General features: G+C 38.7%; 1 protein-coding gene across 1 annotated transcript in view; it reads right to left on the bottom strand.

The window, feature by feature from the left end:
- Window positions 1-22609, bottom strand: part of csmd3b (CUB and Sushi multiple domains 3b) — a 553034-nt gene that overhangs the window by 162325 nt on the left and 368100 nt on the right. The window contains exons 22-29 of the mRNA XM_053491539.1: window positions 17568-17737; window positions 15542-15698; window positions 10071-10262; window positions 8292-8418; window positions 6080-6282; window positions 5619-5810; window positions 4840-4978; window positions 868-1055 (exon numbers count right to left, since the gene is read on the bottom strand). Of these exons, the coding sequence (XP_053347514.1) occupies window positions 868-1055; window positions 4840-4978; window positions 5619-5810; window positions 6080-6282; window positions 8292-8418; window positions 10071-10262; window positions 15542-15698; window positions 17568-17737 (1368 nt within the window). The remainder of the gene's footprint in view (window positions 1-867; window positions 1056-4839; window positions 4979-5618; window positions 5811-6079; window positions 6283-8291; window positions 8419-10070; window positions 10263-15541; window positions 15699-17567; window positions 17738-22609) is intronic.

Here is a 22609-nt window from a genome sequence, read left to right as displayed (position 1 = left end):
ATATCTTTTATTTTATTTTATATTTAGTTTTATTTTCCTTAGATAAAGTTTTCCTATTTTATTCCATATTTATTTCCCATTAATACTCTTTATTTTTAAGGTCACAGGTAGTCGTTTAAGCATTTCACTGCATACCGTACTGGGTATAACTGTGTATGTGATAAATAAAATTTGAATTTGATTCGAATTCGAAATGCCACACTTATGGTTCCCAAATGCACAAAACCAGTGCTAGTACTAGCAGAAAAAACAGATGTATAGACTGGTAAGTAAAACAAAAAAGGTACAATATTTACCAGAACATATCCGGATGTTTTGTGACACTTACTTGTGCTTCGTATGTTCTAGATGTGATAACTACAGTGAGAGTAATTAGAGTCCCAACGTCCTTTGTCTTGGCATAAACATTCTCTAAAAGCCCATTTAACTCATTTAGTTCACTCACAGCAATCGCTGTTTGCAGGAGGTACCGATGGAATTGGTTTTTCAGACCTGAATTGTGGCCGCCATGTGTCACGACATGTCTATAATATGGAAGTTTAAAGCTTCTAAAAGAAGGTTATGGAGCGTTTTTTTATTTAAACATTTGGTCATAGATAACCTTGCGTGTCAGACAATGTGCTGTGCTGTCAAACTGTTCACACAAATTATTGCGTTTTTATATAGTTATTAGAACACAATAATTTGCTTAGCAGACTGGCATTACCTTCAATACTGTTTCACTTATTCTAAAAAATAAATTAAATCTAAAATGTCTTATCTGTGATAAACCCAATCCTGTCCATCCAATCCCGACTAATCAAAGCCTTTCTTCTTGGTGAATTAACTCCCAGCACTAGTAAATGTCAGAACCTTTCAGCAGCATACCTTTGTACTCGAGGTGAAAGCCAGCGTAGCTGACAGAACCGTCACTTCGAAAGGCCAGATGCATGGCATTGGAGCTGCTCTCGATCCGCTCGGGAAGCTTGCTATCCTGGAAGCTGCCGATTAGAGGGCTGTTGCTGTCCATCCCATCATATATGTACAAGAAGTCATAGTTGGGCTCAATGCTGAAGCTGGAGAAGAGATAAGAAGCAACGGAGGGAGAGGGAGATCAAAGAGAAGGTTTTAATAGCCACTCAGAGTGATCAAAAGACCACATCAGGTATCCAAGTGCACAGACTCGGCGTGCGACCTGAGACGCCATTTCAGTGCAGAACTACAAGAGTGTTAAAAGATTACTTTTTTTTAAAAGTCTTTTTTCGGATGACTCTGTAATTCATCTAAAGAAAGCACATTGATTTTCCTTTTATCATAAGAGACACATATGGACTGAATTTAAAGATTTGATTTTTTTTTTTTTTTTGCTAGGGTTGATCATATAGCTCCTTTAGAAGTCTTAACAGAATTTGAGCTACACAAGACCTGGACCCCTGTTCATGTTCTAACAGCCTCTCTAGGTGTGTGCTTCCTCTGACTTGGAATCTTTTAATACCCAGGGGGTACCTGCAAGCAAGCAGTGCATTTCCAGACACTGAGCTACAGATGGGAAGAAAAAAAAAATCCACAACCACAATAGATAATCTCTAAAGCTTTGCCATAGTGGGTCTCACAGACAGACAGAGATAAACATTCAAACATTTTTATCTTGCGAAAGGTATGACGTCGAGGTGTCCTTTGTCAGAGGGATCATTTGCATGAGATGCATTGTGACTGCATTAGATTTTCTCTTGTTTTTTTTTCTTCTCTAGTACGCTGGGAGAGAATGCAAAGTGTCCTTAAAATCTATTGCTCACGACTCCCTATGTGAGATAACAAAAACCCAAACATGGGCATTTAGGCCAATGTCTTTTTAGTACATAAAAAAAAAAGAAAATCATTAATTTTAATAACCAGATGTGATTGAGTTCTTTTTTTTTTTTCTTTTCCCCTCATCACTGGCCAGCCTCTGGAGCTGTCAATCGGCAAACAATTAGTGTTGTGGTAATTGGATTGGGGCAGTAACACAGATAATACTAAGTGTAAAGAAACATGGCAGGTTTGGGGTGTTGCTAATGTCTGAGGTTATTTTCATTTCTGTGCTGTTCATTTCCCTTTTCTCAGTGGCGACATATTTTAAGGAGAATTATGTCACTAATGAACTGTGTAATGAAAATGCCTGAGAAGGAATTGATTCAGATCCATTCATTAGAAATATATTTGAAATGCTGCTTTACTGGCCAAACTCCAGCGTGATTATACACTGCTTGAGGACAAAACTGTAATACGAAACAAGACTAGTGCACATTCCAGGCCGAACAGAAACGACTGTGCTACAGTACCTAGAGAGACATGATGCACTTTATTGTCTAGTTTGTAACTTGAACATGACTCGAATAATTAGTTAAAGCTGAAGAGAGACAAAAAATATATATATATTTAATGCAACAAACCAGACGGAAACAACATCTGGATAATAATACAGTAGCATAGTGGTCTAAGTGGTTAATCTTGAGATAATAATTCAGCAGCTTAGTGGTTTAGCACTGTTGCCTTGCACCACCAGGGTCCGGGTTCAATTCCACCCTTGGGGAATGTGTGTGCATGGAGTTTGCATGTTCTATCCATGTTTGGTGGGTTTCCTCTGGGTACTCCAGTTTCCATCCACAGTTTAAAAACATGCAGATTACACTTATTCTGAATTGCCCGTAGTGTGTGCATGTGAGTGAGAAATTGGTTACGGTCCCTAGTTGGACTTCAGATGTTCCTAGATGGAGGGCTAGATGGAAGACGTCATGAATGAGAGGTCAGAAAGTCTTACATATTGCTAGTATTACATCTATTTTGCACAGACTCCTGTCAGTTTTTTTTTTTAATCTGATTGGCTTTAATTTGTGCATTAACACATCACACCAGTTGTGTACTGTAGCAGTGGCGTTTCAGGACTCTAGCTTGAACTTGATCTTCAGCACTGTTTAAAATACAATCCGAAAATCTCATTACGTAAGGGTGTAGACACTATTGGCAATGTTATTTAGCTGGGAAGCACATACATGATGGAGTGCATAAATCAAGGAAGGGCAATATGATGGGGTCATTACTCACAAAATGAGCAAAGAAGTCCAGCTGGGTTCATTATCTGCCTTGGAAATGAAACGCATTTTAATTCAGACACACGACTCACACAGCACTTGCCATTACATAATTACTCCACACATTTCGGGCTGATGAGGAAAAAGGTAACATATTACTCATTGTATCAAACACTGAATGAAATGTCTCGAAATTTAAAACTAGCCCGTTCCCCGTTGCGCTCATTATTTGAAAAATTCAGATACATACGGTGTAAGTGTTCACTGGTACTGTAGGTGGCGCTGTAGTGCGGTGTTGTATCTCTTTTGATATGGAAGTTAAAATAGATAAAAAGGTCTACAAATATGTGACATAGGTAAATGCTCCCTAAACCACTAGTGCTGACAAACTGCACTGTTAACATGATAATGAGAATGAAGTGATCCAAGTTGTGTAACCCTGCAAACATTTAATTTTCATTGGTTACATGTAAAAGGAACCGATTACGCACTAGAAATACAATAAGTGCCCAGCAAGTTTCCATTAATTATCCACTCTCGCCTCATGCTGATCTGTTACCTGTGTTCAGATTTCATTTAATAAAGTTTAGTGATAAAAATGGACAGCCTTTTTTATTAAAACATTATGACAATACCGAAATGATTTTAAAGAAAAATAAAGATTTAGCCGACTATATACAGTGTAAAACAGCTGGATCCAGCAGTGAGAATAGTCATAAGCCATACAGTAAGCAACACACAGGAGCGAAAACACATTGGGAACACAGGGTAGGGAATAGAAACACATGAAGATGGTCAAGTGTGAGAAGGTGAAGACAATCTGGTGATCAAGAGTTCCTAAGATGGCACTGGCCTTCATGGCTAGAAGTCCATTGAAGGATAATAGGCCGTGCTGTGTGGATTACTCTCTCTCTTCTTTTAATGATAATACGATTGACACTGTCCCATCATGGGTGTCTTTTAGTAATGTAACAGACTGTAGATGATCCATGAACTACACGGATCCCTCCCAAATCATCGGCATGCACATGAACTACAGATTAATTGCAACTCTTGATTAAGTGCCAAACATACAGCTTTACTACTGCTTATATTTAAGGCTGAGCAAAAAACATTTTCACTTGTTCAAACTTTCTTTTGCATGGCCAAATTGTATTTTCGCTGTCTCAAACTAACTGTCCCTGCTCTGTCAGGGTTGCCAGATCACACTGACAAAATCCTGCTTAGACAGGGTTAAAACCCGGCCCACGCTAATAGAGAAGAAGCCCAGTCAGCTGTTTAGTACTATTTTAAACACTAACATTTCATATCATGTTGTGATCCCTGCTTACTCTTATACTGGTGACCATGTCCATTATCTCCTTTTCAAATTGGCTAGAGCGATTGGCTAGTACATGCTTTGGCAAAATGAATTTCTAGTGTTTTAAACACACCCAGAGTGAATGAGTGCAGTTACTATTTGTCATTAGATGTGCTGTTACACCAGGTTACAGTAGTTATGGTTCCTGCCAATGTCCAGTGGTTTTCAAGAATTGCTTTAACAATAGCTTCTTTACTGTACAATAACTGCCTCACTTTCAAAGCCTTTTCAGTGTCTTTCATTTAATGTATTCGAGCATACAACTTTGCTTTTATCCAAACTTCCACCTAGAAGCTTTTTATAATGGAACTTGCTGCTTAGCACACCTGGTGATGTCATCTCACGTGTTAATATATATATATACAGTATAAATACACTGATATTGTTAATAGGCAAGTCAAAGCAGGCACTGGTACACTGGATCTTTACCTAATGAATGCCAGCGAGAGGACGTAGTCAGAGTTGACGACGATGAGCCAGTCGCAGTCTTTGCTGTGAGGGTATGGGTGAGGATAGTTGGGAGACAAGATAAAGCCAGATGAGTCGGTCAAATTTCCACCGCACGGAGCTGTGAAAACACACAGGAACATCGCATTGTACAAAACTTTTGTTTGTTCGTTTATACACACAGCTGGACCGGCTGTACGGCCCAGGTGCCCTACTTAAGACAAGTGGAGTGGAAGTGATGTGGAATGTGAAAATGAAATCTCTCCTGCAACACTGAAGCCATACATATTTTCACAATCTATGGAGAGAGAGAGAGAAAGATGGGTGTGTGGGCAGACAAAGATAGAAAGAGGGTGATATATTGAGAGGGATAATTAGCTGAAAGCACATGAAAAGAAGAGGCAAAATGCGGCTGCTCCAGATTTTTCTGCTTGCCACTGAAGTATTTTGAAACGTAGGAAGCAATCCAAATCTCATAGTATGATATTCATTAATTTCAGCACATTCTTTCATCGCCAGGATGATGACAGATGCCTGAATAACACTTCTGCTTAAGTGCTGCTTGACTTTCAGAACTCTTGAGAACCTTTCGATAAGAAAATGGTAATTCACACACCCTGGAGGACACCATGGCTATCCAAGCTTTAGAAGCGAATTTTCTGCTGAACGTATTGAAAGTTATCCAAACAATTTTATGTCAATGATCACTTTGTATGTTATTTTCTGAAAGAAAAAAAAAATAATCTGATAGAAGCACCTACCGATACAGACGGGTGGGCTGGGTTGCCAGTAGTACCGATTCTCCACCTGTATGCATGTGATCTTCATCTCACCCTGTAGCTCGTATCCTGGGTCACACTGAAAAGTCACGGTGTCCCCGGGCTCCCTTCCATCTCCATTGCGAGTGCCGTTCATAGGCACTCCCGGATCCCTGCAGGCTGTGGCCACTGAGCCTGCCAATCACAAGCCCAGGCAATTAGCATGGAGTCAGCTGACTGGGCTAAACCTGGCCAATACCAGTCTGTCAATCAAGGCAAACCAACAGACACCAGAAGAAACTAAAACTGTCAGTTAAGGCATGGAATCACTAATCACATCTGCCACTTTAAGACGATGAAGCCTGTTAATAATACGTCAGCACGGAGGAATTAAAAACCTGGCCAATACCTGCTTTATTAAACCTGTCAATCACGCGCAAGCTATAGAAAGTGGTAGGACTTACTGGAAAATTCAATAACAAAGCCGGACTTGCTGATATAGAAGTCAGTCTCAAACTGGATGGTCACCATGTTTAGGGTGCTGTGGATGCCCTCTGGCAGGAGAGAGCCACTCAGCTCCCTCAGAGACATCTCATTCTCCGGAGGGCCGTCCCAAACCTTCAGGATGTCATGAGAAGCCTCCGTGTCGAAAGCTAGAAACTGCAGACTGTCAGACAGCGAGAGAGAGAGAAAGAGAGAAAGAGAGAGAGAGAGAGAGAGAAGTTTTCAGTTTCAATTACCAGTTGATTAGAAACTCCCCCCAAAATAATTATAACTATAATTATAATTATACACCCTGACATTTACATGTTTGAAATTGGGGGGAAAAAAATCATAAAAGATTTTACAAATTTTGTAAGAGGAGAAAGTGCTCTCGCTTTGATCTTTGTAATGTTTATCTTGTAGTTATTGATACACACATTTAGAATGGAAAAATATGGCATGCTGTTATTGTAAATAAAAATATTCATGTTAAGAAATTGGATTAAGTGCTATAAAAACGAATAAATAAATACTGTTGTAAAGTAATTTATTTGTTGCAATATTTGGTTGAGGTCATTCATTCATTCATTCATTCATTCAACAACCCACTGTACTGTATGTCCACCCTCCATAATGTTGCCATAGAAACGTTTCCACGATGTTGTGACAAGCAAAAGAACTCTGGGTGTGCAATTTCTTTTCTTATTTAATAACACGTTTTCTAATTATGTTTATTATTAGACTAAATTATGTAGAGGGCCCTACATATAACTCCCAGTGAATAAGCTGTTACCATAGAAACAGGAATGTATGAGTGCATTAATACTGAATAAGTGAGATACAGCTGGCAGTGCTGTTAGAGCTGCAGTTAAAGAAGGTTAATCGAAACCCAACCAATCGGATTTCGTTTAGAAAACCAGTTGATACTACTAGTTTTTTATTTTTTTTCGAACAGTAGTGCTTGTGATTTTTCACGTTCTTGTGTAATCTATGAATATAGGGAACGATTAATGCTGAATAATAATACAATGGGATTTTATTGATGAGCCACAACAAAAAGATGTAGCATTTCTATTGTTTTAATGCATCTTCATGCAGTTTATGAAATATACAGTATATGCCGTCTGCATCTTACAAAAGTAAAAAAATTCTGAATGTGTTTCTAAAAGATTGACACAGACTATATATGGTTCTTAAAATTTATATTACATGTGTGTAAATGTATAAATGTACTGTATTAAAATGAAGAGAAATAAAATAAAAGAAGTCACTATAGCGAATACAGTGTGTTATAATCAAAAATAGACAATGCTAACCCTGTGTACACGCCGATCTTTGGCAGACGCTAATGATTATGAATGAGTATGCAAATGAACCAGTCACGTGACAAGGTGCCAAAACAACCATGATGCCGGGAACCCAAATAAGGTCTTGGGTCATGTGATCTCAGTGCCTTGGAAGGGAGGTTGGGCCCAGTTAACTAAAAGTACAGGCTGCACAAAACAATTTTTTAAATACTACTGAAAATTAAAAATGATAAACTAATTTGTCCGAGGCCAAGACAATAACATTATCACTAATATTTTTTATAAATATTTTCCTATTTATTGAATTTTTATGGATTTTTAACAATTATGTACGAAATTCTGTACGCTAAACTGGCCTAAAAAGGTGTCCTTGCATTATTTCCTAACCAACACCGCGGCTCCAGAGTGCAACAATCGCGCGACAGTACCGCAGTGCCTATGCTGCAGCGCTTAATAAAAATTCGGCAAATCCGTCTGCATGAGAATGTGAGGACAGATGAAAAAGTAATGAATAAATATCTGATTTCAGAAAGGCTTTCGCTGCCTTGAGAGGACAAATTATCTTGGTTTCAAGGTTGCTGTGCTTTTAACCTCGTGCAGCTGTCATAGGTAAATCCATAAACGGCATTTTAGACATAATGACTTAAGCCAGTTGAGATTTGCGAGGCAGCCATCAGCTCCCTTGACGTCTGCTTGTCTCCATATTGATGAGGTATCGATGTTCATTGTTGCCGTGTAAGTAGCATATAAATAGTTAAAGATCGCCCATTTCAGACCGAACGCCGCATATACACATGGGTCGCTATCTACTGAGGTATTGATTTGATTTGAATCTGTCGAGTGGTGGAGCTTTTCTGATCATGTAGGAGGAAATGCTGAGTGGCACCTGACGATGTTGCCGGAATCGACCTCGATGACCCAGGTGCAGCGCAGGTTGTTGTCGTACGGGAACGGGTAACCGGGGGACAGGATGCGGCCCGAAGTCTCGCCTTTAAAGCGTCCTCCGCATTCAGCTGGAGAAGGAAGAAGAAACACAGATGAGACAAGTTACAGAATCCATGGAATCATCCATCTAACATCTTGACTGGACCTGTAGACTGCAATTAACTTTGCAACTTTGCAAGCCCCTGTTTTATTTTTTTCCCTCACCCCATCACTGCCCAGCTCACATAACACGATGTCTCCTGTTCTGGAAATCACACCCCTACACACTCTTTGATATACCGTATGTTTACACTTTTACTCTCATAAACGGTGCAACACTTGTTTTGTTGGTTTGCCCCTCCGCCACCTGTTATTCTTCCTTCTCTCACACTTTGTCTCACGCTCACCGTGCATGTTTTTAGTCGGGAGTCTCGGTAGAGGTGGGCATCGTTTGCTAATGGAGCCCACATCAGCGTTTTCTTTCAGCAGGCCTGATTTGCATAAGCCATCTACATGACAAACAATGGACGCACAGTTCAATGAAGCCTGAATAACAGGGTTCAGTACGGGACTTGATTAATCTGAACATTAGAGTGTTTTTTAGACAAGTGCGCTGGAGGAGCCTCCTCCAAACCAACACTCGCGGCTTATCGTGGCAGCTGCTCAATCACACATCTGCAGCACTCCATCTGCACCGACTAGCCACTGAGTGGCATCGGGAATCCAGGCAATAATCTGGTGGAGCTCAGTTTGAAGCCCTGACAAGACCATGTTTACCCAACTCGGTTATCTCAGCATGGCAGATTTGAGCTTAGAACATCAACGCTCACTAGACCAAAGATCTTTTACAATTTCGGTTCTTAAAGTCTTAATTGCTCGACGCGCCGTGTTTATTTCTCTTCATATAAATTCCCGTTCAGAAGGGGAAAACGATTTAGATCTATACTCATTTCATCATCCGCACCTCAGACCACTGGGTGGGCTTGCAAAAAACGAAAAGAAAAAAAAAAAGACTAAATATTTTATCTGCAATAAAAAAGAAAAGTAATGGATGGAATAATGATAAGCCGTCATGCCGAAAATAAAACAGGCCTCACATTATTGAGCATCCATTATTAATGCGGGTAGATCTGTCTGAAAAATATTAGTCTGAAAACTTCAAGGTAGGAACACTGTCCATCATTTATACGCAAGAAAGAACAAACATTACCCCTGGGTGTGTCTGATTTGAACAAAGTTAAGACAGACTCAGCCAGACATGAGCCTATGTGCTCTCGTGACCTGGAGGTAAAGATTTCGACGAGAGCTTCGTGAATTTTTTTTCCCTCCAAAAAAACAAAAAAAAACAAAAAAAAAACAACACTGATCGGTGGACATCTTAACGTTTTGTTCTTTGGAGGCCAGCGCTATCTAATTACCATCCATCAAGATGTGCATGAATAACAGCGCACAACCTTTTCTCAACCCTTATGTGCTCATATGGATCACTTGGGGCTCTAAGATTAGCTTCAGCGTTGAATTCGCTGAGTGAAATCATCAACATACGGAAGGGTTCAAAATGTCAAGGTTCCATGAACGTTGGCCATTTTTATATTCACACAGTCGTTAATGATGGAAAGACGACTTTAATATGACTTACCTATGAAAAGTGGCCGCTTTTTAAACAACTCCTAATCACAAGTCAAATTGATTATTACTGCTTTAAATGGCGCAAATCGATCTCTGATTGGCTCCATCTTACCTATGCATGATGGCAGAGGGTTGTCCCAGGCACGTCTCTCCCCTGTCATGCACTTGAGTATGCTGCTGCCATGCAGCGTGTAGCCCGGGTCACACTTGTAGGTGATGGTGCTGCCAGAGAAGTGGCCCTGGTCATTCACCTTGTAGCCAAACTGGGGCACGCCGGGATCCTCACAATGTGACAGCTCGAAGCCTGAAACACATACAGATCACGATGCTGGAGAACACTTACTGACAAAAGACCATAAAATGAGCTGTTATCTGTAAAATCCAGAACTAACTGTAATTTATTTACGACACACACACACGCTACAGTGTCACAGTAGGGGAAGGTACATTGGCCTGCTCTGTGCCACACTAGGACAATGCCTCCTGAAGTATAGTAACAGTGTAAGGATCAGAATGTGGTAGAACCAAGGGTCAGTGGTTACATTGTTGGACGATTGATTGGAAGGTCCTGGGTACAAACCTCGTCTTGCCACTTTTGGGACCTTAAACCTTAATTGCTCAGAAGTTAAAAATCAAGAGAGAATTTTACACTTACATTTAACTTATCACTTCAGTTAACAAAAAGCACATTACAAAATCAAGTGGAATGATGTCACTCTTCCTACCTTCCACTTTTAACTAGCAGTAGCTTTAAGTAGCGCCTGTCATTTTCGCAACCAATTCTAAGTTGGGAAAAAGCTTTCAACCCACGTGAAGCTAAATATATTACAGTGAATATTGTGTCACCTATTAACATACTGAAGGCAAGATACTATAGTTTTATGGATTCAAGTCCACAAGGCAAGGCACTGATGAGTTCATATACAGTAGTACGCTACATCTAAAATACAATACAGTGCAAAAAACTTGAGACATCACTTCTTGATATTAAATTCAATTCAATTATGTAGATAGAATGAAAGAAATGAGAACAAATGTTTTACTATTATAGGCTGCAAAGTGCAGAAAGATACATAAACAATCAGTTGTTGAACTGTAACTTCAGCAGCAACCTCATTTCCACTCGCATATTGTGTATATATATACTGTATACTGTATACTGTATACAGACAGGATACACACAATGTTACTACATTGTATGTATACTGTATAACATATAATACTATATTATATGTTATTACTATATATAGCAATGTATATATACACTATATAGTCCATACACACAGTCAATTTTCTTGTTTCCTTTATATACAGTGCATGTGTGTGTGTGTGTGTGTGTGTGTGTGTGTGTGTGTGTGTGTGTGTGTGTTCAGCCAAAAAATGTACACACTCTACAGGAAATGAAAAACTTTTATAAATATTTTAATACTAAATGTATTGCTTTACAATATATATTGATGTTTATTATAACATTATGATTATATAATTATATTTCCTGAAGTGTGTATACATCTTTGCCTAAATATACTGTATACACACACATGTACTGTATATAAAGGAAACAAGAAAATTGAAAAGTGAAATTGAATGAATTGAAAAATAATGCTACTGTACCAATAGAGATTTCCAAACAAATGAAGTGGAGCCATATTAGATGACTACATTGAAATTGTACCAAGTAAATACTGTAAATAATTTCCAAAATATAATGGTTAATTACCCAAATGAGGATGGGTTCCCTGTTGAGTCTGGTTCCTCTCAAGGTTTCTTCCTATTACCATCTCAGGGAGTTTTTCCTTGCCACTGTTGCCCTCGGCTTCCTCACCAGGGACTATCTGACCATTTTGATTTATACACATTCACATTCCATACAAACTTAATTTTTTTTTTTGATTGTGTAAAGCTGCTTTGCGACAATGACAATTGTTAAAAGCGCTATATAAATAAAATTGAATTGAATTGTATTAGACTAAATTAGTATTAAATGCTAAATGTTTAGTCCAGACTTTATACAGTCCCAGCCCTGAAGTTTGCGACAGGTTTGTGATTTTTCTCTTTAGGTTAATTCCGGAGCAATTCCCATTAAACCGATAGCTACAGTACAGTATAATGATGCATTCAGCATAAGTCTTTAAAACACTCACAGTCTGCATTCGTTTATCTGATATCATAACGATCGATGAGAATCTGGTGTCACGTTATCGGCGGCCTGTGTGACGTCCGAGCTCGAGAGGTCTGTCGTTAGTGTAATCATTACAGAAGACGATTCGCGTTAAGATCTCACTGTGTTTTGCGGGCAGAGCCGATCGCTCAGTAAGCAGGCAGAACAATTAAGATTAAGTGCTTGGTTAATGGAGCTGCAGCATCGAGAATGGTGTAGGCCCACTTGCTGCGCAACACTTCCTATTAACTTCGACAATCATCACTCTTATCACAGTATCACTGCACAAAAGGCAGAAGAAAAAAAAACAGTCAAAGCACAGGCATTTGTGCTGCATGTTTGATAAACCAAATAATAACACAATTCTTATTTACTGATACCACTGAGCCGTTTTTCCCCCCTTTTTTTTCTCACTGGCAAATCACTGTTGTGCGTCATGCGGTATATAAGAAAAGGCTTTCCAGATATCAGTTAACTGACTCGACATAATAATGAAACCCCTTCCCCGAACAGCGTATAAGGGCTTAATAAAGAGAGCCTATCTTTATTTGAAAATTATGCCATATGTGAACTGTGACAGGGCTGCGCTTCGAGCAGCGAGCAGAAGCGGGTCCATTCGGCCCAGCAGGCTTGATTACACGTTGATTACAGACCATTGTCTAACAGCACTTCCCTAGTTGCACAAAAGACCCGACTACATAAACGCAGCCTTTTTTAATTCATTTTCATTCACTCTCCCGTCTTCATTTGGTGGCTAAATTACAGAGTCTAGGCGGAGTGTGGCGGCTTCACCTTCTCATGGCTCTATCTGACCTTTATTATGCACTCAAATGGCTAATCCTGCAGGTGGAATGGAATTGCAGACAGACAGGGATTTAGTTGATTTTTAAACGAGATAGCCTACCAGCAGGTTAATGCATTCCCCCGCGCTGCAAACTAAAACCCAGCTGAATTCCACGGACACAATAGTATTAGCAAAGTGCGAACCGGATACTTGCTCAGCTGCCTTTGAAAAGCCGAAGACAAGGTCAGTGAAGAGGGAAGTTTATTCTCACGGTCCACTTATTCATAATCCCTCTGAGCTAGCTAAAGCTTTATGCGTTTCAAGTGTCCCCTTCTTCTTCCGCACCTTCCCGGCTCGGGATTCTCAACTCGCCTAATGTCGCTCCTCTATAAAGGTCAATTGCTTATCAAGACCAACACAGCAATAACTGTCAAAGAGGCATTTCCGTAAAAAGCATTGTGTTTCTCTGCAGCGTGTTTTTCCTGTAACTCACTTGTGTGCACCTTTTTTTTTTTCTTTTTCATGTTACACCGCCATCAACCCCCGAAGAGGATTTATGTGTAGAGCTGCAAGGGGTTGAGTATACAGTATTTTTGATACAGTCATTTCACAAATCGCTTGTTTAAAGTAGAAACTGTGCGAGGATGCATGTAGCCAGGGGTTTTCCTTAACTACCGAGTGCTCGAGGCAAAAGCTTCCACTTGTCTGTTTTACTTAAGATTTACATAATATTTACAGCAGACGTGCAGAAGTGTTCCCCCTCCAAAAGCTGTGTCATTACAGGAAGAACCCTGATTGTGTGCATGTATTATATATATGAAGATGCTGCATTTTTCACTGGAATGGGCTTGAAAACTGTCTGTGCCAAGCTGTGCAGGAGGACATAAATGCTCATTTAATTTAATTTATTTACATTATTTGTAATAAATCTGACATTTCATCATAGGCCTATTTAATTTTTTTAATCCTTTTTTGGCTAAAAACTGACTCAAGATTACTAATGTGATCTGTGCCGGCAACACAGCCTAGGTCAATCTTAAAAAAAATATGTGTGCTTGCAGCATGCATCCCAGTGTGTACAAAAGCGAGCATCAAAGCAGTGGCGATGAAGCTGGTACTGCTTAGAAGCGTTAAGCAATAATGTTTCTAAAGAACTAGAACAAGATCATGGAACATGTTAGTTTTATACTCTGTATAGCCAACTGTGTCAGTATCCTAGTACCTGGACAAAGTTTGTTGGACTTACAAACAAATTTGACTTATGAACGAGCTCTCGGAATGGAACTTGTTCATATGTTGGGGATTTTTTTTGTCATAGCAACATTTGTATAGTTGATTAAAATTAATTACAATCTTCTACATATTCTCTATGTTGTGCTGATAAAAAGATATACTTTGCTATATTGCACAATCCTGAGCCCTATATGTGTTTCTTAATTTTTTATTTTTTTTTAAATATGTTTTGAGAGTAAGGGCTACTAATTGAAGACTTAAAAACACCTACATTTAACATTTTTATGATATAAAATGTGTTAAATCTCTTAGAAAATCTTCCTTCCTGTTCTGATATTAACGTGTTAACTTTCCCACGTTCTCTCTATCATTCTCTCTCAACCTCTCGCCCTTCTCCCCCTGTCCTTTGAGTGAATATTTTCTGGTTCATCAACAGACGGACATCTTCATCTACAACTTCCACTCTTTGTTCTTACCAGGACATGATAAATGCTTTATGTTCTTTGATGTAACAGATGTGCATGACACCAGGCATCTGGCCAAACATATAAAAAACTTTCATTTGCTGTTAAGAAATAGAGAACTTTCTGACACTGAACACGCTTGGGTGTTTTGATTGTGTCTCTCTTGGCCTGGGTAAGTGTATCGAAGCACGGCAGACAGACCAAGCGACTCGTACATGACTCTTAACCATTCCAGTTAATTAAGCTGCCGTTTTAATGTTGGAAAAAAAAAGATCTGCATTTTTAGAGAAACCCATAGCAGCATATGCATATCCATCCAACCACTGTAGTCCAACTAGGGACCGTGGAGGCCAAGCATGATTACCATTCTATTTATTCACATTTTCGCAACCGTGGTAGGACCTCTGGTCAACATTCACACATATACATGTACTGTATACTCCCTGCACACAGACCCAGAGGCGGGAATCGAACCCAGACCCCGGAGGTTCAAGTACTGTATACGCATATGTGAAATAATAACTCGTAGCAACATAACTGTAACCGCTTTCACATCATCTTATAAAGCTCTTTGTAAGAACTTTGAGAAATGAAACAGCAAGAGAATGATGCAGGAAATATATTATAAATAACCAAATATTTCACTCTGAAACATTTTGATGGTATGATGATTTTTCACTTTTAGACTCACGGTTTTATAATTATTAAAACACACACACACACACACAAATAAATAAATAAATACAAAATGCTGTTACTGCCACTAACTCTAACAGCAACATGAACAGAGAAGAAAGCTAGATTAATTACATTTATTACACTTCTATGATTTTAGAGATAAAAACCTGAGCTCGCTTATGCTGGGTTACAGTACATATCGTGTGCTGCGTGTGTGTGTGTGTGTGTGTGTGTGTGCAGAAAGTGCTGGATTAATATCTTACTAGAGTAGACAAGTTTGAATCCTTCTCCAGTGGCCTCAGCGTCCGAGTAAAACTCCAGCCACAGATGGTTGGAAGTGCTGATGAGGGTCAGGCCCAGCATTGCAGAACCTGTGAACGCTCCCAGGACATGGGCTGTGCTGTCTTTACCGTCATAGATCTGCAAGGAATAAGGAATAATACTTATTACTATGAAAGTGAAAAGACCACACTAATTAGGAAAGCAGTGTAAAGTGGAACAAATGGACATCAAATTCAGTCCCGTCACCAGGTATCAGGCATCTTTATTTTTTTTATTTATTATAGACATAAAATATAAAAAAGCAGTCCACAGTAGGAATGAATAACATTTCTCCTGATAGAGATATGGTGACTGCTCTTCTAATGTAGTGGCTATAATAGTGTAAGTCAAATTTTTTATTGTTTAAAGGTCAGTGTGGTTCAAGGTTAAATAAAGTTCAAAGAGGGCAAAAAAACAACAACGATATTTCAATATCATACTAAATGCGGTGTAATTGTAAATATAACATGCTGTTTGGCAACCATATTATAGCTTTATACAATACAAAATACTGTATATGTATTAAAAATATTACAAGGCACATTTAAGTCAAAGCAGGAATGTATGAGCGGCGGTCATAACATTTGTATTATCATATGAAAAAATGGAAAAAAAATGTTTTTGCCCAAATTATGTCTCATTTCTTCTTGTTTATAAAAACCCGTGGTATAGTTTTGACGATGTCCTAAAGGGTAAAAACCAAAATTGAAGCCACCAGGTTGAAAATGTTTAAGTGCGTTCTGTAACTTGTTCATTTAGGTCACAAAACAGGCGACCTGAGGTATGAAATTCTGCCTCATCCCCCCCTACTCCCCCGACCTCACACTCAGTGACTTCCTCCTCCTCCATCACTTGCAGAAGCTGCTTTGTGGCAGACATCTCAAAGACGACGATAAGGTGGAATGTTTCCTCAAGAGCCAAAGAGAAGACTTCTTCAAAGACCACCAGCCCTCCACCGGCTCATCTATCGTTCGGAGGAGTGTGTCGCCTTTTTACGGTCGTTTTCATTACATCATTTTTCTCGTCGCAATAATAACAACTTTACGACTCCCGCTTGCAGGTTAGGCAGAATAAAACAATACAGTTACGAGAGTAAAAACTCCTTTTATTTCTCTATATAATATCCTGCTGCACTAATGCACTTATCTCAGCATTTCACTGGTGCTTGGATCCGAAACGCTGGCCTCCCAGGAACTCCGTTAAGGGCCAAAATATGTGGAAATGGAGTCAGAATTGTATGTGGGCAATAACTATATATATATATATATATATATATATATATATATATATATAGTTACTGTTACTGTAAGGTGCAAGTGATGTTGGGGAAAGATTGTGTTTAGCTCCCACAGACAAATGCATCTCTTTAGCCATTTTCTGAATGTTGACAGGAACGACTGCAGCGGGGTCTTTGTTAAAACATTTGCACCGTTCGAATGTTTAAGAGTCTCATCAGCGTAGTGTGCTTGAAGTCTTCTGTAAATGTCAATCAGTTTTACGCCTCCATTCATGAGAAATGTCATCACAAGTCCCAGGTTGACTTGAAGGCCTCTCAAACTTATTACTTATTGAAAGAGTTATGCAAGTCAGTGTTACGCCAATCGGTCATTTATTCAACATACTGTAAATAATCTCCATTAACAGTACGGCCAGTCAGGTTGATTAATGGAAAGGCGTTTTTGAAAGATGTGATTATAGAATATAAATATTCTGAGAAATGTCTCTTGATTATAGTGACTGCATTTGTATACAGACAGACGTGTCTAAATGTTAAGAATCTCTCGAGGCTCCTCCAGTCATCTAATGCTAATTGTGGGGGTACAGATAATGAAAATGTAAAGTCGATTTCTTGGCTTTAGAATACAACCCCCTCACTTGCGCATTCTGTATGCTAATGCCATGACTGCAGAGAATACACATATAAATGGCTTTCCTGGGCAAGAAAGTGTGCAGAGAAAATGGAATTACCTTCAAGATGTCCCCCTGGGCCAGATGAAAGGTTCTGGCCGATATGTTGATTCCTTTCCCAGCCTGCACTTGGATACTGTAGATGCACTCGTGGTTGTTGTCGTAGTTCATGGGGTAATTTGGCGACAAGAGAATCCCTTCATTGTTGAAGACAGATGAGCCGCACTCAGCTAGGCACAAGAAATAAAAACACAGAAAAAATGTCACACCGCAGCGATGGAAATGCCAGCTACCATCATAATATTAAGATATTCAATTACTCTACTATTACACATGTCACATCTCATCGCATGGAGCTACGCTTGAGCTCGTAACTACACCACATGGACATCTTGCGATTGTAAAAGCTCGTAATGAGAGCTTATATGAGAAAGTCTGGTTGATTGATAGGTTTGGACAAGACGAATATGTGGTAAAAGTCAATCCGAAAACTAAAGTTGACTTGCTGGGTTCGCTTCATTAGTCGGAAAGTCGAAAAATCGTGTCGGAGGAGGTGTATCCAGCGATAAGAGTGGATTCGTTTTGACTCGATCAAACAACAAACTGAGAAAACAAACAGATTAATAAACATCAAGTCACGTATCATAGCAAGGGAGTGGGAGGCACATAAAGCCCTGTGGTCAGGCTGATTTATTTAATGCCCCCGTATCGTTTCGCTCTACACTCGATGTTATGATGATATTACCAGTGTCATATCTGGAATAAATCACCTCTGTTACAGCGTCCATTTAGTAAATTACCTTTATGTTCTCCAGCCTACGAGGATGAGGTGCATTTTTGTACGCCACAATTTTTTCCCTCTCTCTTTATATTTTGGCTTAAACACAGTTAGCCAGTGGAATAATATTTTGTTTAGGATTGTACGTAAAAAGCCATGTACTGTACTGTGGGTAATGCTCTGAGCAAACTGCTTAATTGAATATCAATGAACATATAATCCAAAAAAAAAAAAAGGTCAGTTTAAATCCATAAACTAATGGTGTTGGTATCAGCATCTTTCCAATTTACAGTAGGATAGTTTGTTTTTTTTTCCCTAAGAAAAAATAAGTCTTTTTCTTCTTTAAGACTATTAATTGTCCCACTGTACTTCAAAGCATTCCGAGTCCTACAGTATAAACATAAATTTACCTTGTGGTGAGAGGGACATTTTTTTCTTTTCATTTCTATAATTGGTTTATGTTTTTCCATTACTGTGTTTGCAGGTTGTTTGTGAGTTTTTACACCATCCTACAGTACAGTATGTAGAAAATAAGTGCATTTATTTTGCTACCGTACTTAAATTGTACAATTTTCATATATTTGTACTGTACGTTATTTGAGTAGTTTTTTACCGGATACTTTAAGTCCACTACATCCTACAATGTAGTGGAGTGTTTCACAGTGGTGTTTCTGGGTTTCTGAAGGTCACCGGAAGGTCAGGGGTCCGAGCCCCCATTACCCGCCTAGCTGGCATTGTTAAACCCTTAAGCAAGGCCCTTAACCCTACTGTATTTACTGCAGGGGTGCTGTACCCTGGCTGACCCTGCGCTCTGACCCCACTTTTCTAACTGGGATATGCAAAAAAAAAATATTTCATTAGGATTAATAAAGGTACTCTTTTATATCTATACTTTCTACTTCACTACATTTGTGAAGCTCCGCACATTTTGTTACATAATGATCATGATTCGCCATTTCTGTCTCAATTGAAGGAAAGTGCTTTTGTACTTTTACTTAAGCAGGAATGTAAATAGAGGACTTCTACCTTTACTTGGGTAATATTCTGCCTAGAGTATCTCTACTTTTACTTAGGGTCAGGACATATGTACTTCTGAGACTGATGCTTTTAAGATGTGTGATGTTATCTGCAACAAATTATATATATATATATGGTGCATAAAAGCTATAGGAGTCACACTAATACATTTTCTTTTCTGCATGATTGTTTTCCTCCCATATAAAAATTGATCTCCAAACACTTCTCTTCTTCTTCCAGTGTTGGACCCTCTGTTGATCCCTGAGCTGTGACGGTTGAAATGTATTCAACTGAAACTGACTGCTATATTTGAAGGAGATTTCAATCAGCTTTCCTCTGTAATAAGATGCACAAAAAAAAAGAACACTTCCAGTCCCATTTCAATTTGCTGCCACAACAAGCCTGTGCGAGGTCACAGGAGGTATGTGTATGATTAGTGATAAGGACCGAGTGAGAAGTCGGCATGTAGCTGGGGGACTGGTGAAGCTGAGTGAGCTAGCGGGAGCTGGAGGGAGTGTGATACCTACACAAACCTCTCGGCTGTTAGAGGAATACATCATGCACTACAAAAGATCTGGGGACAGAAAACCTGGATAAGAAAAGGCCCAGCCATCATCATTAGTCTCTAAGGCACCATCGTTGCAGAATGTAATCCCTAGAGTCTGCATCTTAATGCGTCTGAATAAATGACCTGGCGAAAACCCCAATGCGGGTTTAACTAATTATCTGTCACTTTGTGCATGTCTATTGATGGAATGATGCTCTTTACAATGTTTGAGTTTAGTTACAGTATACAAAATATATAACAGTTAATCCCAACCGAGTATTCTAAATGGACGCGAGGTGATATAGAGCATCCACAAGTGGCTATATATAGCATGACAGCACAGGAACGATTAACTATATGTACCACTCCATGCCACATGCAATATAACACTTGTTAATTGCGCTAACTGTTGGCCACCAACATGGATAAAAGTAGGCCTGTACCTAGAAAGAGATTACTAGCAAGAGAAGGAAGCAGCTGCCGGACCAAAACCCACATTCAAAACCAGCAAGAAAACACATATCTGATAACGTTATGTCATCTTAAAAAAAATAAAAAAATTCTCCTCAGTATTTGTCATTCCAAATTGCCTCTGAACGGTTCAGGTTGCACTGTTCATGACTAACACGCGGTACAAAGCTAACTAGCTTCTAAAACAAGGCTGAATTCCAAATCCACCTCTAACCACTGATCAAGGGCACTACTTAATGTGTGGAACAAGGGATTGTAAAACCAACATTAACCCCAGATTCGCTTTAGAAAATCAGCTAACTTTCTGGGTTAAATCTTAAACAGGGTACAATGGAAAGCTAGTGCGCTACAGTAGGATGTACAATCCTTTGTTCCATACATTAAGTAGTGCCCTTGATCAGTTTATGTTTATAAAACTGTTGTATAAAAGCAATATCACACTGGAGGTTGTGATGTTATACTAAATATCAGCACAGCTGTAATGCATAAAATACATCACAGCTGTGCTGATATTCAGTACAACAGCACAACATCTTCGTGTAATATTGCTTAAATATACCTCTATTCACGATTATTATGTCTGGTTACTGATAAAAACGTATGGTTAAGGAAGTATTTCTTTGGAAATTAAGTAGAAACGTCCTCCATATATAGCTTACAGTGAGCTATTATTTCTCTTTTGTAAAACCAGTTACTTGGTTCCATAAAAGGCCAATCTGATAAGAAGCAGTCGGGCCAAGGGCAGCTTTATTTTTTTCTCACAGGAGGACATCATTTGTTGGGAACAAATTCTTTTCCAATGTCCTGACTAAAGCAATTTTACTCTACCCTTATCAATGCACCACTCAAAATTGCACAGTCATTGGACACAAACATCCACTACGACACGATTTCTCCTACGGGGAAATAGAGTTCACGAATTGTAAAGTCTTCTTGCCTATTTCTGGTGGATTATCTCTTTCAAAGCAGGGACATTTGTCAAATAGTGCATTTTTTTTTTATTGCTAACATGAATGACAAATTGTTATTAAAGAGTGAAACATGATGTTACATTTAATGTATGCTTGTGTCTTTACTGTGTTGTACAGCATATCAAGTATATGGAAGATAAAAGTGAAATAATAGTAATAACTTTCCTATATCTGTTTATTCTACAGAACTCACAGTCAGTGGAAGTTTGCATGTCGGATAATATTTTTAAGTTAATATTGCGGATATTGTAGTGTATATATAAATATATAAAAATTTGTATTGGTATTAAATAATATTTAAATTTTCTAAGATACTAAATTTTGGGTTTTCAAAAAAACACTTAAAACACTTTAAATGTATCTGTCTGTGTGTAATAAATAAATATAATTTTTATATATAAAAATTTTATATTTTATATGGTTCCACTTTTCCATGAAGGTGGTCCTGTCCTCGACTGATGCAGACAGCTGTTCTCTGAGGACCTGTGACTTCAGTCGCTCAATAGTTCAGGACTGAAATTTTTCACAGTCTACCTGAGCCTCCAGGAACAAACTGGACTTTAATCTTACACATCTCCTCTTATATTGAACTTCCAGTCTCGCATATTATTATGCACATCAATCCCTGCTATCTGTTTTCACCCAGATGAGGATGGGTTCCCTGTTGAGTCTGGTTCCTCTCAAGGTTTCTTCCTGTTACCATCTCAGGGAGTTTTTCCTTGCCACTGTCGCCGTCGTCCTAGGCTTGCTCATCAGGGACAATCATAAAATTTTCATTCATACACATTCACATTTCATACAAACTTAGTTCTTTTGATTGTGTAAAGCTGCTTTGTGATGATGTAAATCGTAAAAAGCGCTATACAAATAAAATTGAATTGAACTGAATATAATTTTATAATGTTAAACTAAATCACACATACACAATAAAACTCTGCACACAATCCTGAAAACTCATCCTGAAGCTCATTTCAATTCAATTTAATTCAATTTTATTTGTATAGCACTTTTATCAACAACCTGAATTTAAACTGCCAAACTCTATGTCTAACTCTAACTCAATTACATTGTTCTCACTCAATCATCGTTCTAAATTAACAGTTGTGCAAATTGCATCATTTAGCACATTGTGTTCATTTAGAAACACTGGCCTTCAAAATGCAACACCCTGATTACCACCTAGTCTCACTCATGTTGCATTTGTACAAACTCAGCATGAAGGACACTTCAATCATGTGTCTGAGAACAAAAGAGGCTTCAAGCGAGTTACACAGGTGTTCGGCAAAACGATAGAGCAACAAGTTACTGTATCTCTCGG

This window comes from Clarias gariepinus, chromosome 3 (assembly GCF_024256425.1).
Source record: "Clarias gariepinus isolate MV-2021 ecotype Netherlands chromosome 3, CGAR_prim_01v2, whole genome shotgun sequence".
In the NCBI taxonomy this organism is placed as follows: Eukaryota; Metazoa; Chordata; class Actinopteri; order Siluriformes; family Clariidae; genus Clarias; species Clarias gariepinus.
The sequence above is the reverse complement of the archived record's forward strand: the minus strand, read 5'-3'. Positions and strand labels throughout refer to the sequence as shown.